This window comes from Takifugu rubripes, chromosome 5 (genome assembly GCF_901000725.2).
Source record: "Takifugu rubripes chromosome 5, fTakRub1.2, whole genome shotgun sequence".
Classification (NCBI taxonomy): Eukaryota; Metazoa; Chordata; class Actinopteri; order Tetraodontiformes; family Tetraodontidae; genus Takifugu; species Takifugu rubripes.
In genome coordinates this window covers 9076663-9094130 of record NC_042289.1, presented here as the reverse complement: position 1 = coordinate 9094130, position 17468 = coordinate 9076663, and the positions used below count along the sequence as shown (strand labels likewise).

Sequence of the window (17468 nt, the reverse complement as noted above, 5' to 3'; positions counted from 1 at the left end):
ATTACTTATTATATCTGCTCTTTTTGCACTTCTGGTTAAATGCTAAACTGCATTTTGATGCTCTGTAACTGTTCATGTGCAATAACAATAAAGTTGAATCTAATCTAATCTATTCTAATTACTGCTGCCAAATTATTTCCAAATTGTTTTTTTTTTTTTCATTTCATTGAGTCAGGTTGTTCCCATTAAAATCAAACAACTCTTTTTCAATAGAGAGATTTCCCAAGAGGACATTAAAAGCACAACTCAACACTTCATTCCAAATTCATCCAACATCATCTCCCACTTTATTCCTGAGCAGGGTCACGTGGGGGTCAGACACACAAAAACATTAAAATCACTCACATGAAACATCTGCAGACACACAAGATAAACTGCAAAGATTCCAGAGGATCCTGAAATCAGAAGTTGGTTGGAGATTGTTGACTCCTGAGAAGGGAAGGTGCTGAGGGTTTGAAGCCTCCACAGAGGTGGGCTGAAGCACTTTTGGAAAGAACAACGTGGACAATGTCCAGTAGGTCAGCCAGGAACTTGGAACTGTTGCTGAAAGTTTGGGCAGCTGTTTGTGTCTGAAGTGAGAGGAGACAACATGGGCTGATAAATGACCTGCAGCAGCCACCATGTGACACAAACCCAGGTCAGATCCATCTGTGGAGGCTCAAACACAGACTCAGTATGACTGATGAGAGGCTGCAGGAACCAGTGAGGGTGTTGGTCTGGCATTAAGATCCAGATGCAGCATTTTCTTAGATCCACATTCTGCAAGACTGAAATAGTGGAAAAGCATTTTTTCATTTAAACAGTTTAAAGTTCAGTTAATTTAATCTGTTTTTGCACAGCTGACATTTAAACTCCATTTAGATGCCGCTATAAATGAGTGAGGAGGCCTGCAGGTGCATCCTGGGAAAGTACTGAGGCGTCCAGAGGCCACGCTTCACAGATGAAGCATGAAAACTCAGTTTCACTTTATTATAGATCTGATTTTTCTGTTGTCCTGAGACAAGACACTAAAATCACTGAACTTTTATTGATTATTGTTGAAAACAAGATTTGGAAGAGTCCAAATAAACAGAAAGAGTTCTTTTTCTTCAACTTGATGAGTTTTTATTGAAAGATTGTAAAAACAGAGCAGCTGCAAAGCTGCTCCAAGAGCAGCAGCTCAGCGTGACAACATTGATTCCAATCATGCAGACTGGTCTCCTCTGACATGTGAAGCTGCTGATGCAGCACAAAGACTAAAGAAGCAGATGTGAAATGGTGCTGCTGCTCCTCCACTATTCTTCACACTCGGACTTCTTGATGCTTTTCTCTGCAGTCTGGGAGCCCACAGACACTTTACAGGTGTAAACCTTCTGCGCGTCCCAGTCTGACGTCAGGATGGACAGATGGCTGCTGATTTGGAAAGTCTGGTCTGCTTGTTGGACAGGAGTGCTGGTGGAGATCCCGCTGCTCACTGAAGTGTCACCAAGCAACCAGCTCACCTCTGCTAAAGGTGCAGAGAGTCTGGACAGACAGACCAGAGTGACTTTGTTGGACTGGAGCTCAGCTCTGGATGGAGGGAAGACTGTCAGGACAGGAGGAGGGAGGCTGGAGCCTGAAGATACATGAAGAAGAAATTCACACACTCACACAAAGTTCAACAGGAACTAATGAATTTAGGAGTTTGGTTGAAAACATCACAAACACACTGAGCAAATAAAACCTTCAATCTTCAGCAACAATATGAGGAAAATCTCACTAAAGCAGATATTTTACACCATTTCAGAGTCATTTTGAATATAAACAGCATCAATTAAATATTTGACCAAAGTAAAATTATAACCAGAAAATTATACAAAAATATAAAGTTATATATTTAAAATGAGAATTTCAGCAACTGAATTAATTTGGATGAATTTTGCAAAACCTTTTTCACTCACTTCCATCAAACACGAGCCAAGAAACCAAAGTCAATTTAAAATACGTTTAAGTAGAAAATCTTTTCTGCAGTTATTAAAAACAGGTGAAAATGAAGAAAACTCAACAATATTTGGTGAGAAACTGATTGAAATGATGTAATCTTTGGAGATGTTTCCTTTAGCTGACAGATAAAGTATCAAAGCAGGTCAAAGACTAAAAGAAGAATATTTCAAATCATTTCCACACTCCACATTTCTATGAAAAAGCTTCTAGTTTGTATCAAAAGCATCAAATCTTTGTTGTTTCTGCTGAGTGTAAAAGTACTTACTGGTGACAATCAGCTTGGTTCCTAGTCCGAATACCACAGTGATTCAGTTTGTACACACAGCTGTACAAAAACCTGCTGAGAGTCACTGATGAGTGGAGACACTGAGACATGAGAACAGCCTTCACTGGTGACACCATCATCACCATCATCATCATCATCACCACCATCAACATCATAACCATTTATCATCGTCATCATCATCATCATCATCACCATCACCATCATCATCATCATCATCATAACCATTTATCATCATCACCATCATCATCATCATCATCACCATCACCATCATCATCATCATCATCATCATCATCATCATCATCATAACCATTTATCATCATTATCATTGTCACCATCACCATCATCAACATCATCATCATCATCACCATCATCATCATCAACATCACGATAATCATCATCACCATCATCATCAACATCACCATCATCATCATCATAACCATTTATCATCATTATCATTGTCACCATCACCATCATCACCATCATCCTCATCATCATCATCATCATCATCAACATCACCATAATCATCATCACCATCATCATCATTGTTATCATCATCACCATCATCATCACCATCATCATCATCATCATCACAACAGATTCTCTGTTAGAACTTTAATCAACAAACATCATATTCCCCATAAAGTCGTTTTGATGACTTAAAGGTGTATTTTAATGGTGATGATGGAGGATGAAGGATGAGTGAGGGAGTTGGTTTTGGTTCTTGTTATTTTCAGTGATGAAACAGCAGAAAGTTTCCAACAATCTGAAAGTTTCTCTGAGAAACTGAGTGTAAACATGAGTTGATTTGTAATTTAGTGAGACTGAACATGAGCTGATGTATCAGACACTAAAAAGCAGAAGTATTGAGTGAGGAGGTTTTTGTCACAGTCTGAATCACTGTGATACGACAGTATTGCCATCCCATGTTTGACAGTAATAGACTGCTGAGTCTCCCTCCTCCACATTATTGATCATCAAACGATAATCTGATGTTGACTGATGAGTAGAAGTGAATCTTGGAGACGAGAAACCAGAACCATATGTGACAGAACTCCAGCCGTGATACCAGACCAGTACAAACTGAGGAACTCCTCCTGGAACCTGTTTATACCAGCGAGCAGCACTGCCAGTAACAGTTCCCAGGTTACAGTCCATGGTGACTGACTCTCCTCTGCTCAGAGACACAACAGTGGGCTTCTGTGTCAGCACCGTCACAGCACTCACACCTGGAAACAACAAGAGGACATGAAGTCAAGAGAAAGACACAGACTGATGAATCCAGCATGAGCTCAGAGCTGCAGTAAGTCAGCCTCCTCACATGTTAGAGCAGTGATGAGAGTGCAGAGGCTCTCCAGCATGTTGCCACTGTGTGCTGACTATCAACCTGGAAAGTGACTTTACTGCTGACAGATTCAGGCTTTGGAGGATGAGGAGAGGAGGTGCTGGAGGAGCAATTTAATAGCCCACTGGAGCTGAGAGGGACTGACAGGAGGAGGAGCTTCTCTTCAATCTGCAGCTTTTCTCCTGTGTGTGATGTGGAAAAGAGCAGATTGGAGCTCCAACGTTTCATTTACATGAAGTTAAATAAAGACCATCAGAGCTGCAGGTGCTTCCTGCTGATGGAGGAGCTGAGTCAGGTCACAGCTGAAGGAGCTGCTTTCTCTGTTTCTATGGTGATGCAGTGCTCCTCTCTGGTGGACTTGAACAGAACAACATCCTTCATGGACAAAATGTCTCTGTGTCACAGGTTTATTCATGTAATTCATATGTAAAAGTTTGGATTATCCTCATGTAAAGAAATAAAAATATGGATTTACCACCCTAAACAATCTTTCTAATTGCTCAGTTTAATGCTCCCTTTAATTATTGCCATCATCAAGTCCTCACTCACCACTAGAATTGTTCCATCCATTTTCCAACTACAGCATTCTGTCACATTCTAAAAATCCTGGTTCTGATCCCAATAACTACAGTCATCTTTGCCCATTTTTAACAGCATAAATGTCCCAAATTCTTAAAAATTCATTTCTCTACCAACTACACACCCATTAATGTTTCCAGTCTGGTCTCCCTCAACATCACAGCACTGAGATCGCTCTATTTAAAATATCCAAGCATCTCCTCTGTGCAGCTGGCTCCAGCTTCCTCTCCCTCCTGGACCTTCTTGATCTTTGATCTAAGTGGCACTTCTACACCATCTCACAGCCCATCCTCCTCAATAGACTCCTCCATTGGTGTCCCCCACGCCCCCTAACTGCTTCCATTCATATCTCATAGGCTTCACTCAGTTCTTGCAATTTGACAAAGAATGTTGTAAATTTATCTCCAACTTCAATCACAAATCGGTGACATCACTCATCATCATACTTTCACTACAACTGGTACACGAAGGTGGAACCCAGAATGCAGACAGGAGGCGGGAAATCTAAAAGTGAAACATTTATGAAAGTGCTGGTGACACCGAAATGTGCGTTGGTGAATCGTGAACAGAGAAACCCAACTCAGAACGGTTGGGTTTCGACACACAGATAATCCAAACAGGAATCAGAATCAGATTTATTGCCATTGTTCATGTAATACACAGTATTACACAAGCTAGGAATTTGTCTTGGTGTGACGCTGCGACATTCAACATAAAGAAGACAACACTAGAATAAGATAAATAAAATAAAATAAGACATATATACAGTATATACATAAATAGTAAGAAATAGTGCAGGTCAATGCAGGAGTAATGTGATGTATTGTTCGTGAGTCCGACTGGCTGCTGTACATGGTGCTTAAGTGATAAGTCACTTGGTGTTCAGCAGCCTGATGGCAGAGGGGAAGAAGCTGTTCGTGTAGCGGGAGGTTCTGGTCCGAATGGACCGTAGTCTCCTGCCTGAGGGGCGGGGGGAAAACAGTCCGTGACCAGGGTGGGAAGGGTCGGCCGTGATCCGACCTACACGCTTCCGGGTCCTGGAGATATACAGGTCCTGGATGGATGGAAGCCTGCAGCCGATCACCTTCTCGGCAGCGCGCATCAGTCTGTCCCTGGCGGTGGCGCCAGCATCCCACACGGTGATGGAGGAGGTGAGGATGGAGGAGGTGAGGATGGACTCGATGACGGCCGTATAAAACTGCGCCAACATCCTGGGAGGCAGTTTGAGCTTTGTTGTGAATCTTCTCCTGGTGGTTGCCGAGATGTGTTGATGAGGAAGGAAACTTCGCAGACACCGACTTGATTATTAAAGATGTTTATTGGAGAGAACAGTCAGGCATCAATCGAACACTGCAGTTTGTCCGAGGGATGTCTCGAGGTCCCGATGGTGAAGAACTCCGGGGTGTCTACCTCGATACCTCCTTCTTATACAGTCGAGTAAACACATTCTTTACTGATGACCTCACGCTGTACAATATGGCCAACCCAATGGTATAGCGTTCAGTTATTACCAAAAAAGGTAATACTTGAAGATGCTTCATGATATACATCCTCCTAGTGAGAGGTACCAGGGGCCCACAGGCTCCGGTGTTGTCTTTTAGCAGCTCCTATTACCTAAAGGAAGAAGACACCGGACACACATGTGGAGGATGTCCTGATATTGTGCTTAGGTTGGCAGATAAACACATTACGGCCTTGCAGACGTAAAGCCTGCATAGAACGGGTCAGATACTACATATTTCCCCCCTTCGAGACTAAATACAGTCTCGAAAAATAAAGAATAACCAAGTTTTAATAAAAGTGACGGTGACTAATAAAATGGTATAATTTGAAAAAGATTGTTTAATTAGACATGAACAATATGTGAAATTTAGTGGAGTGCGAGAGTGAAAAACCCATCCGACAGACATCTTTCAGTTTGCAACCATCAAAACACTTTAGACGGGAAAATTCTCTCACGGTCCCTCTGTCGACGGCGACCACCTATAGTACTCCAATCCAATTTGCAAAAAGGTTATATTAGGGAAGAGTTTGGCAACCACATACGAGATACTCAGGAAAAAAATCAAAAAATGTCCACGATCAGGCTGGTCGTCCCATCGGACCTTATCTTGGACCTTTCCCTGCCTAAGGACCCCTTTCCCTATACCAAAACAAGGAAAAAACCTGAGTTCTCATAGCATCTGCCTACTGATGAATTTCCCTAGTAAATTTATTAACACCAACTTCAAATATATGCATTAAACACATCAACAGTAATTTTCGAATCTGTAGTTCACAGTCCCCTGATGAAGGATCTTCAGTTGTTCCCCATCTTCATTCAGGGTCCTCCAGCATCTTTCACAGTTCATTTTGAATTTCTGACTCCATTCCAACCTAGTTGTCGCCCCAACGTAGCTCCCCAACTACTGTCCTGGAAGCAGAAAACAGAGGTGCCAGTATCTTTGCAAAAAAAACATTGGTTTCATTAAAGAGAATACAATACAAACATATCAAAACATGATTGTCACGATTAAGTAAATTATGTAACCATTTCCCCCCCTTTGTCACCGGAACTACAACGGAGGAAAGGAAAACATAAACACCATTAAATACAAAAGTAACATAAGGATATGACTCGAAGGTCACACTAGATACTGAATTATTGATTATACTGGATATTTATCAACCATCTCATCAGAAACGTCCTCCTCATCTGAATCAGCCAAAGCTTTGACACTTAAGAGTGGCATCTGGACCTGGTCGGTAGGCATTACTACACCAATCCAACGCAATATCATCGCCTTGGCACAAGTTAATGACAAGGTACAAAAACAAAACATCACACTTAGTGACACTACGACGGCACTGAGAACCTGTACCAACATAGCTCCCATTGGACCAAATTTGTCCTGAAGCCAAGCCGTCGCTGATGTTCCTGCGCTTTCAGAAGGACCAAACGCATCTCTTATCTTCTTCAAAGCGTCAATCACACTTGTTATGTTATCACCATTGTCTGGAATCAGAGTATAGCAAGCATCTCCTGTCAAGTTCAACGACACACACAAACCTCCTTCTCTGGCCAAGATGTAATCTAGCGCCATGTCATGTTTCAGCAACGTAAGTCTGTGACTTCTCTGAGTGTTGGAGAGATGTTCAAAGCCTTTTATGGTTTCATTAGCAAAACCCTGCAGAGTGTAAGTAACATTGCTGAGGTACTGGTGGAACAGATGCCACCGATGGAAATTGATACGAATGGCATGATGTTTGGTTTGATTGCATATGTGATGTCTGATCAGGTTGACTTTCCATCACTACTGCTTGCTTTTTCTCTTAGCGTTTGTTGTCCACCAGCTGCAGTTGAGTAAGTTTTCTGAGAGTTTCATGATCTTGGTTTTTCAGCTCTTGCTCTTTTCTACGATATAGTTCAACCTGGTGAGCAATGTGATCAATGTAAACACTCTTAATCATATTCCCAAGACCAACCACCTCTGCTATTTTACTACGCACCGGCAGTGGCAATCCCTTCTGAATTTTAGCTCGAATGATAGACTGCTCCATTTGATTAGCATCGGGATCATTGCCTGTGACATTACGCCACGTTTGTAGAGCTCTTGAAACGTAGGCTCTCGGATTTTCTTGTTCACCCAATGGTTCAATGAGGATATTATCAGGATGTATGTTAGTTGGAAACGCGTCTTTCAGCGCCCCCCAAAACTGACCTCTGTGAGCAGAAAACAGTTCAGCATCATTTACTGCGGTTGCCATGAACCGAGGCATGCCAGCCTTCTGCAAAAGGTCTTCCATGGCAGACACACCAATGAGATTAGCTAGGAGCCTTTTAATGTCTCCAACAGCAGGTTGTGTTCCAATCAAAAGTTCCTCCAGTTTTGAAATCCAGGGGTGTGCCCCTTCCTGAAGGATAGGTAGCTTCTCTAATATATCTGACATATCGGAGTTCTGCCAAGGTTTATACTCAAGACTTTGACCACGAACAACAACAGGGAACATTTTGTTAGCAGAGCCGTCTTTCTTTGAGCGCAAGGCGTAGTCAGAAGTGATCAGCCTTGAAAGCCTCCTCTTCTTTAACGACTTACGCCGTTTTTCCATATCTTCCAATTGTCTTTCTAGCATCTTTTGAGCTCCTGGAGTTCCCGTCAAGCTAATGTCTAAACGACACTGTTCGATACCCCTTTCGAGATTTCTCAAAGAACGTTGTCTTTCCTCAGAGGAAGAACAATTGCCGTCTGAGTCTTCATCAGTGTCTGACCCTGAGCTGTCATCGGTCAGATCTTGACCAGACTTGGCTTTCTTTTTAGATTTGTTACCCCTCTTTTCAGCTTTAGCCAACACACGCTTAATGGCGGGATCATAGCCACCTATGGCTTCATCTGTACCGCTCTCATCATCATCCTCCAGAAGCAGTGTGTTGTAAACATCATCTCGTGTTTTTCTTGATTTAGATTTTGGAGTTGTCGGATAAATGTGTATGACTGTTTTTGCCTTTCCCTTTTCAGTTTGGTTGTGATCATCTTTAATGTTGTACTTGCCTTTCTGGCTGAGTACAGGAAGTTGTGGATAGATGTCAGTGTATTCAGTTTCTGTCTCATCCGGTGGAGGGGTTGTTACAGGAGCCGTATGAGAGAAAGGAGTGTTAATCTTTTCCACAAGCGCCGCTGTTTGTTTTGCGGTTCTTTCAATAATTTCTTTAGCTATTCTGTTTTTCTTTTTTGCAGCCAATCTCAACTTCTGTCCCTCCTGTTCAAAAAGTTGCAACATTGCGAGTTCAGTCTGTCTTTTTTCTGCACGAGACTTCCCCCTTTTTCCTTTTTTCTCATTTGCTTTATAGGCGGTAACAAGTGTACAGATTGTTTGAATCACATCGGGGTTGAGGGTACCTTCAACCGGCCAAGGTTGTTCAATATCTGGCCAACGCTTGTTCCATTTCTTTGAGGCCTCTGGTAGGCCTTTAATAAGGGGATTGTTTTTCTGCACCACCTCAATTGGGGTCATGCGTTTAACTGCTTTACTCTCCGCTTTTGACATTTTGCTGTAGCAGTTGTCTTAGGAAAGTACAGTATATAAATTTCAAACCTTAATATGTAAATGCTTTGTTTATTTCACTTTAATGTTTAATTTAAATGCAAAACGAACTGTGAGCCACACCCTGAGATCCAAAGGACCCAAATCAACCAACAGCGAATATGAATAATTTTCAAAATCAATATAAATAAAGTTCTTCAAAGATATTACATAAACATAGAAATCCGCAAAAACAAACTTCTATATTTCTCAACTTTTCTTTGTTCACCACTACTTCAGCATATATGTATATGTGAGTGTGTGTGTGTGTGTGTGTATGTGTATGTATGTGGACCTTGCGGTCCTGCTGGATCACACCCAGTTTCCTTGTCTCAGCACAGAATTTTATGATATTCTTCACTACCAGGACCACCCTTAGGTCCTCCTCAAGCTTCAGATAAAATCTCAATCAATCTATCTGAGGTACAAAAAGATTTTTCCTTTATTTCTTTTCGTTTCAATCAATTACCCAATTTTTTGGCAACAACTATGGTAACATCCCCCAGAAGTCACTTCAAACAAAGAGAGAGAGAGAGAGAGACGAACAGAACACAGAATCGACTCACGCACACACAGGCGCCACACACACATACAATCTGTCCATGCAGATTTATCCTATTTAAGCATGCCCCGGCGCCGCTGCCGTAAACCACAGTTTGTTTCTCGCGACTGTCCGCACTAAATTTACCACCCTGAAAAGTGGGCCCCTGACCGTAAAAGAGTGTCTTCAAACGCACTCGTCAGCCACGTCAGAGAGGACACCCCCGACCCGGAGATAACCCCAGTTTTCCAATCACTCAAGAGAGAGAGACCGGCCTGTGTGCTCCGAAAGGAAACACAGGACTTAGGGCAAATGGTCCTGAACCCGCGGCTTTTTAACACTTTAACATCATTTCCTGGCCGTAACCCGACACATTCCTAGTGTCCACACGCTCAGTTGCCAATCCTGTACATAACACAGTGTACAGACCGAATAAAATAAATTCAGAATCAGCTGTCCTTTTTAGCTGAAGTGAGCCGTGTAATAAACCTCATGGCCTGTCTCTCCTCCAGAGCCACTACTTCAATCTTTCACAAAACACAAAACAAAAGGTCAAATTGAACAATTTAGAAGAAGTATTCCCCAACATCAACACAAAAATGTACATCCACACTAATTATCTTTACGGTGTGTCTAAATTACTCCCCAAAAGCTTAATTGAACCAACTATCACCCCAATATGTGAAAAATGTTCACTTTACTTGCCGGCTTGGAGCGGGAGTTGGTCCGAGGAGGCAGATGGAGAAGACGACAGCCACAACCGATCCTGTTCGTGATGCCAAATTTGTTGTGAATCTTCTCCTGGTGGTTGCCGAGATGTGTTGATGAGGAAGGAAACTTCGCAGACACCGACTTGATTATTAAAGATGTTTATTGGAGAGAACAGTCAGGCATCAATCGAACACTGCAGTTTGTCCGAGGGAGGTCTCGAGGTCCCGATGGTGAAGAACTCCGGGGTGTCTTCATCGATACCTCCTTCTTATACAGTTGAGTAAACACATTCTTTACTGATGACCTCACGCTGTACAATATGGCCAACCCAATGGTATAGCGTTCAGTTATTACCAAAAAAGGTAATACTTGAAGATGCTTCATGATATACATCCTCCTAGTGAGAGGTACCAGGGGCCCACAGGCTCCAGTGTTGTCTTTTAGCAGCTCCTATTACCTAAAGGAAGAAGACACCGGACACACATGTGGAGGATGTCCTGATATTGTGCTTAGGTTGGCAGATAAACACATTACGGCCTTGCAGACGTAAAGCCTGCATAGAACGGGTCAGATACTACAGCTTCCTCAGCTGCCGTAGGAAGAACATCCTTTGCTGGGCCTTCTTGATGAGGGAGCTGATGGTTGGCTCCCACTTAAGGTCCCGGGTGATGGTGGTGCCCAGGAAGCGGAAGGAGTCCGCGATGGTGATGGGGGAGTCCATGAGGGCAAGGGGGGGCAAAGGGGCTGTGACTTTCCTGAAGTCCACAATCATCTCCACTGTCTTCTGAGCGTTCAGCTGCAGGTTGTTGTGCCCGCACCAGGACACCAGTCCAGCCACCTCCCTCCTGTAGGCAGTCTCATCACAGTGAAGGTTTAAAGTCTATAAACACTCAGTTACCAAGAGGATAGAAGAAACTACCAGACTCTGATCGACTCGTGCCAGCTGCTGAAAAAGACTTCCAATCAAGCTGATCAGCTTCAGGTGAGGAAGCAGGCAGCACGAGCCGGTTAATAGGTCAACCCCGCCCCCTGGTGGAAACAAACAGCAATTACAAAATAGACATGAACAGGATCATGACATTCACCTGTGTAACCTCAACCATCTCCGTCCCTCCATCTCTCTCCTGCTGCTTTTTCTTTCTTTTCCTCATCTTTGTCACCTGTTTAGATGATTGCAGCTTTCTCCTCTTAAGTCACCTCAATAAACTCCTCCAGGTCCAGAACTCTGCTGCTGGCATCATAACCAACCCTCCTCCTCCACCACATCACCTCCACCCTTCAGCAGCTCCACTGCCCCCCCCCCCCCCCACATTAATGTCCATCCACCTCCTCCATACCCGAGTGTTTCCCTCTCAACACCCTCCTGTGTCTCTCTTTCTAACTTTCTAACTTGCTTTCTGCTCATTTTGCCGGTCTTTTGCCTGCAGTGCTCCAACACTGCGACCTGTTCCTGCCTGTTTCGCCCAGCCTGCTTCCTGCCTCGCTGTGGTCTCATCTCTGCTGAGAATTGCTGGCACACACGCTGTTCATTTTCAGTCAGAGCTGAAGCTGATCTTGTCGTCTGTGTCTGCATTTGGGGGCTCAGTTCACGTCTGTCAATCTTCCGTAACAATGAATCACTCCTCATCTTCAAATCTAGACTCATTAGACACCTCTTTAATTCAGTCTGGTTGTATTAACTTCACTTTTACTTGTTTCAGTGTTTCTTGCTTTTATTTTAATGTTGTATAGTATCAATAACTGAGCTACTGGTCAGATGTACAGTGGTGTCAAGAATACTTACAGGCTCTTCTGATCACATGTATGTGTGTAGGTATTGATATGTATTGATTATGACATACAAAAAATCTTTATTTTAGTTACACATGTATTTGCATGAGGGATGTATGGATCTGTTCTTTTATCTTTTTCCTGCTCTTCTCCTACTTCTTACCTTCTTTGTCATCAGCAAGAGGGTCCCCTCATATGAGTCTGGTCCTGCTCAGGGTTTCTTCCTGTTAAACTGGACTTTAGCCCTGCAGCTGTTGCTGTCTCAATGATCAGCCTCTGGATTCCTCTGAAGCTTCTTGATTGTAATTAATGCTTCGTAGATAAAGTTGAATTGAGCCGAGCTGCCTTGGTTTGACCTGGATCAGTCCCTCCAGATCAGACTGGGACAGGACTGGTGTGAATGTGGATCGTGTGTAGAGCAGGTGGACCCGCCTTTGCTCAGCATTTGAGCATTGTCACATTGGCTGCAGTAGCGGATGTGACCTCCTGCTGAGAGGGGCGTGGCTGCTGGTTTCCTCTCATCTCCTGAGTCATTACATCAATGTTGTCATTACATCGATGTTATTATTACACCTTTTTGTGCGCCTGATCATTGTGAGGTAAACAATGGACAGCATGGACGACATCAGTGAGTTGATGGTCAGTGTGGCTCCAAAATTTACTAGCTCAGCACAGATTGAACCATATCCAAGCACTAATTTAGCAAAGACACATTTAATTTTGGGGCTAATCTGGGAAGATTGTAACACAGGACCAAGGACTATTTTCCCAAATTTATTGTTCAGTGACTCGGCTACAAAGGGACGGAGTCATTCCTGAAGAATTTCTCTAAAGACTTTTTTGAACTCCATTCTGTTGGCAAATAATGTGTCTGTTTCTGCAGAATATCAGATTTGTTCATCCCAACAGCTCAAAGTTTCACAAAATATAAACAAACAGCCCATTAGGTAATGGTGTGATAGTTTGAGTCAGTGGTGCTCAGTGGGACAAAGATGTGATAAAAGGGGTTATTTCAATTCCCCGTTTACCTGATAATCTGTAACTGCTGTGCTGCTCCATGTCAGTCGGTGTCTGACTGAACTTTACTGGCTCCAGCCAACACCAGTACTGATCCAGTTACAGGCCCGTCCATCATGTCTCTGAGCACTTTGGACTGTACTGGACACTTCAGTTATGTTGGAGTTCTGGAATATGAGAGCACCACAAGATGGTGGGTTTCTGCTCGCTTCACGTTTGATTTAGCTGAAATATTTGTCCTTAAATATAAATATTTCTAATATTTCAGCTTCATTGATTTGAACTAATTCACAATGGTTCTTAAAGTGACAGATGTCAATCAAAACCTGCCCTTCAATGATTGACGGATCAAAGATCACAACCTCTGATTGGACTCTCAACAATATCCAGATTAAACCAGTTCTGTCCCAGTCTAATCTGGAGAAACTGCTTCAGATCAACATTTATTTCTTAAACAAAAGTTTCAGTCAAGTAGCTTCATGGGATCCCAGAGGCTGATCACTGAGTCAACAGTGGCAGGTCAAAAGGTTCTTTAAAATGGAAGAAATCTTGAGCAGGATCAGGATGATATGGTGGGGATGGGCTCCATTTGATGAGAAAAGGGTAAAGAAGGAAAGAATAGAGCAGGAAAAGCAACGTAGAAAGAAGAGAAGAAAAACATCTCGACATCAATTGGGTTTTATCCCCTTATATTTTTATGATCAAATGATTACATGTGTAAACATTTGAAACATCCAGAGACATTTTGTCCATGAAGGATGTTGTTCTGTTCAAGTCCACCAGAGAGGAGCACTGCATCACCATAGAAACAGAGAAAGCAGCTCCTTCAGCTGTGACCTGACTCAGCTCCTCCATCAGCAGGAAGCACCTGCAGCTCTGATGGTCTTTATTTAACTTCATGTAAATGAAACGTTGGAGCTCCAATCTGCTCTTTTCCACATCACACACAGGAGAAAAGCAGCAGATTGAAGAGAAGCTCCTCCTCCTGTCAGTCCCTCTCAGCTCCAGTGGGCTATTAAATTGCTCCTCCAGCACCTCCTCTCCTCATCCTCCAAAGCCTGAATCTGTCAGCAGTAAAGTCACTTTCCAGGTTGATAGTCAGCACACAGTGGCAACATGCTGGAGAGCCTCTGCACTCTCATCACTGCTCTAACATGTGAGGAGGCTGACTTACTGCAGCTCTGAGCTCATGCTGGATTCATCAGTCTGTGTCTTTCTCTTGACTTCATGTCCTCTTGTTGTTTCCAGGTGTGAGTGCTGTGACGGTGCTGACACAGAAGCCCACTGTTGTGTCTCTGAGCAGAGGAGAGTCAATCACCATGGACTGTAACCTGGGAACTGGTACTAACTATGCTGGCTGGTATAAACAGGTTCCAGGAGGAGTTCCTCAGTATGTGCTGAGCTGGCGTAGCAGCTGGAGTTCTGTTGACTATGGTTCTGGTTTCTCATCTCCAAGATTCACTTCTACTCATCAGTCAACATCACATTATCGTTTGATGATCAATAATCTGGAGGAGGGAGACTCAGCAGTCTATTACTGTCTAACATGGGACAGCTCTGCTAGCGAGGGCGTATCACAGTGATTCAGACTGTGACAAAAACCTCCTCACTCAATACTTCTGCTTTTTAGTGTCTGATACATCAGCTCATGTTCAGTCTCACTAAATTACAAATCAACTCATGTTAACACTCAGTTTCTCAGAGAAACTTTCAGATTGTTGGAAACTTTCTGCTGTTTCATCACTGAAAATAACAAGAACCAAAACCAACTCCCTCACTCATCCTTCATCCTCCATCATCATCATTAAAATACACCTTTAAGTCATCAAAACGACTTTATGGAGAATATGATGAAGAGTTTGTTGATTAAAGTTCTAACAGAGAATCTGTTGTGATTATGATGATGATGATGATAGTGGTGGTGATGATGATGGTGATGATGATGATGATGATGATGACGACGATGATGATGGTGATGATGATGTGATGGTGATGTGATGATGATGATGTGATGTTGATGATGATGATGATGGTGATAAATGATAACAATGATGATGATGGTGATGATGATTATGGTGATGATAATTTTGATGATAATGATGATGATGGTGATGATGATGTCACCAGTGAAGGCTGTTCTCATGTCTCAGTGTCTCCACTCATCAGTGACTCTCAGCAGGTTTTTGTACAGCTGTGTGTACAAACTGAATCACTGTGGTATTCGGACCAGGAACCAAGCTGCTTGTCACCAGTAAGTACTTTTACACTCAGCAGAAACAACAAAGATTTGATGCTTTTGATACAAACTAGAAGCTTTTTCATAGAAATGTGGAGTGTGGAAATGATTTGAAATATTCTTCTGTTAGTCTTTGACCTGCTTTGATACTTTATCTGTCAGCTAAAGGAAACATCTCCAAAGATTACATCATTTCAATCAGTTTCTCACCAAATATTGTTGAGTTTTCTTCATTTTCACCTGTTTTTAATAACTGCAGAACAGAATTTCTACTTAAACGTATTTTAAATTGACTTTGGTTTCTTGGCTCGTGTTTGATGGAAGTGAGTGAAAAAGGTTTTGTAAAATTCACCCAAATTAATTCAGTTGCTTAAATTCACATTTTAAATATATAACTTTATATTTTTGTATCATTTGCTGGTTATAATTTTAACTTTTGTCAAATATTGAATTGATGCTGTTTATGTTCAAAATGACTCTGAAATGGTGTAAAATATCTGCTTTAGTGAGATTTTCCTCATATTGTTGCTGAAGATTGAAGGTTTTATTTGCTCAGTGTGTTTGTGATGTTTTCAACCAAACTCCTAAATTCATTAGTTCCTGTTGAACTTTGTGTGAGTGTGTGAATTTCTTCTTCATGTATTTTCAGGCTCCAGCCTCCCTCCTCCTGTCCTGACAGTCTTCCCTCCGTCCAGAGCTGAGCTCCAGTCCAACAAAGCCACTCTGGTCTGTCTGTCCAGACTCTCTGCACCTTTTGCAGAGGTGAGCTGGTTGCTTGGTGACACTTCAGTGAGCAGCGGGATCTCCACCAGCACTCCTGTCCAACAAGCAGACCAGACTTTCCAAATCAGCAGCCATCTGTCCATCCTGACGTCAGACTGGGACGCGCAGAAGGTTTACACCTGTAAAGTGTCTGTGGGCTCCCAGACTGCAGAGAAAAGCATCAAGAAGTCCGAGTGTGAAGAATAGTGGAGGAGCAGCAGCACCATTTCACATCTGCTTCTTTAGTCTTTGTGCTGCATCAGCAGCTTCACATGTCAGAGGAGACCAGTCTGCATGCTTGGAATCAATGTTGTCACGCTGAGCTGCTGCTCTTGGAGCAGCTTTGCAGCTGCTCTGTTTTTACAATCTTTCAATAAAAACTCATCAAGTTGAAGAAAAAGAGCTCTTTCTGTTTATTTGGACTCTTCCAAATGTTGTTTTCAACAATAATCAATAAAAGTTCAGTGATTTTAGTGTCTTGTCTCAGGACAACAGAAAAATCAGATCTATAATAAAGTGAAACTGAGTTTTCATGCTTCATCTGTGAAGCGTGGCCTCTGGACCGCCTCAGTACTTTCCCAGGATGCACCTGCAGGCCTCCTCACTCATTTATAGCTGCATCTAAATGGAGCTCAAATGTCAGCTGTCTAAAAACAGAGGGAACCGTTTTATCATTAAAAAAATATTATATTTGAAGAAGAATGATTATATTGTTTAATATCCATCTATCCATTCTCTACCGCTTATCCGGGGTCGGGTCGCGGGGGCAGCAGCCTAAGCAGAGAGGCCCAGACTTCCCTCTCCCCAGCTACTTCTTCTAGCTCATGCGGAGGGTTTCCCAGGCGTTCCCAGACCAGTCGAGAGACATAGTCTCTCCAACGTGTCCTGGGTCTTCCCGGGGGTCTCCTACCGGAGGGACATGCCCTGAACACCTCACCAGGGAGGTGTCCAGGAGGCATTCTAACTAGATGCCCAAGCCACCTCATCTGGCTCCTCTCAACGCGGAGGAGCAGCAGCTCTACTCCGAGCTCCTCCCGGATGGCAGAGCTTCTCACCCTGTCTCTAAGGGAGAGCCCTTGTTTAATATGTGGAGGATATTTTTGTGTTTAAATGTCACAACAGGATCATCAAGGGTGAAAGACTCGATGTTCCAGATAATTCATGATGTGATCCACGATGATGATACGATCAACACACATCG

General features: G+C 42.8%; 2 protein-coding genes across 2 annotated transcripts; one reads left to right on the top strand and one right to left on the bottom strand.

Annotated features, from left to right (window-relative positions):
• Positions 1 to 1274: 1274 nt before the first annotated feature.
• LOC115249832 (immunoglobulin lambda-1 light chain-like) lies at positions 1275 to 3606 on the bottom strand. Its single transcript, XM_029836193.1, has 4 exons — positions 3567 to 3606; positions 3153 to 3474; positions 2228 to 2265; positions 1275 to 1594 (listed from the first exon to the last, which is right to left on the bottom strand). The coding sequence occupies exons 1-4, from the start codon at positions 3604 to 3606 to the stop codon at positions 1275 to 1277; spliced, it is 720 nt and encodes a 239-aa protein (XP_029692053.1).
• Positions 3607 to 14313: 10707 nt separating this feature from the next.
• LOC115249835 (immunoglobulin lambda-1 light chain) lies at positions 14314 to 16474 on the top strand. The gene is made up of 4 exons (XM_029836197.1): positions 14314 to 14425; positions 14518 to 14839; positions 15486 to 15520; positions 16155 to 16474. The coding sequence occupies exons 1-4, from the start codon at positions 14386 to 14388 to the stop codon at positions 16472 to 16474; spliced, it is 717 nt and encodes a 238-aa protein (XP_029692057.1). The 5' UTR covers positions 14314 to 14385.
• The last annotated feature ends 994 nt before the right edge of the window (positions 16475 to 17468 follow it).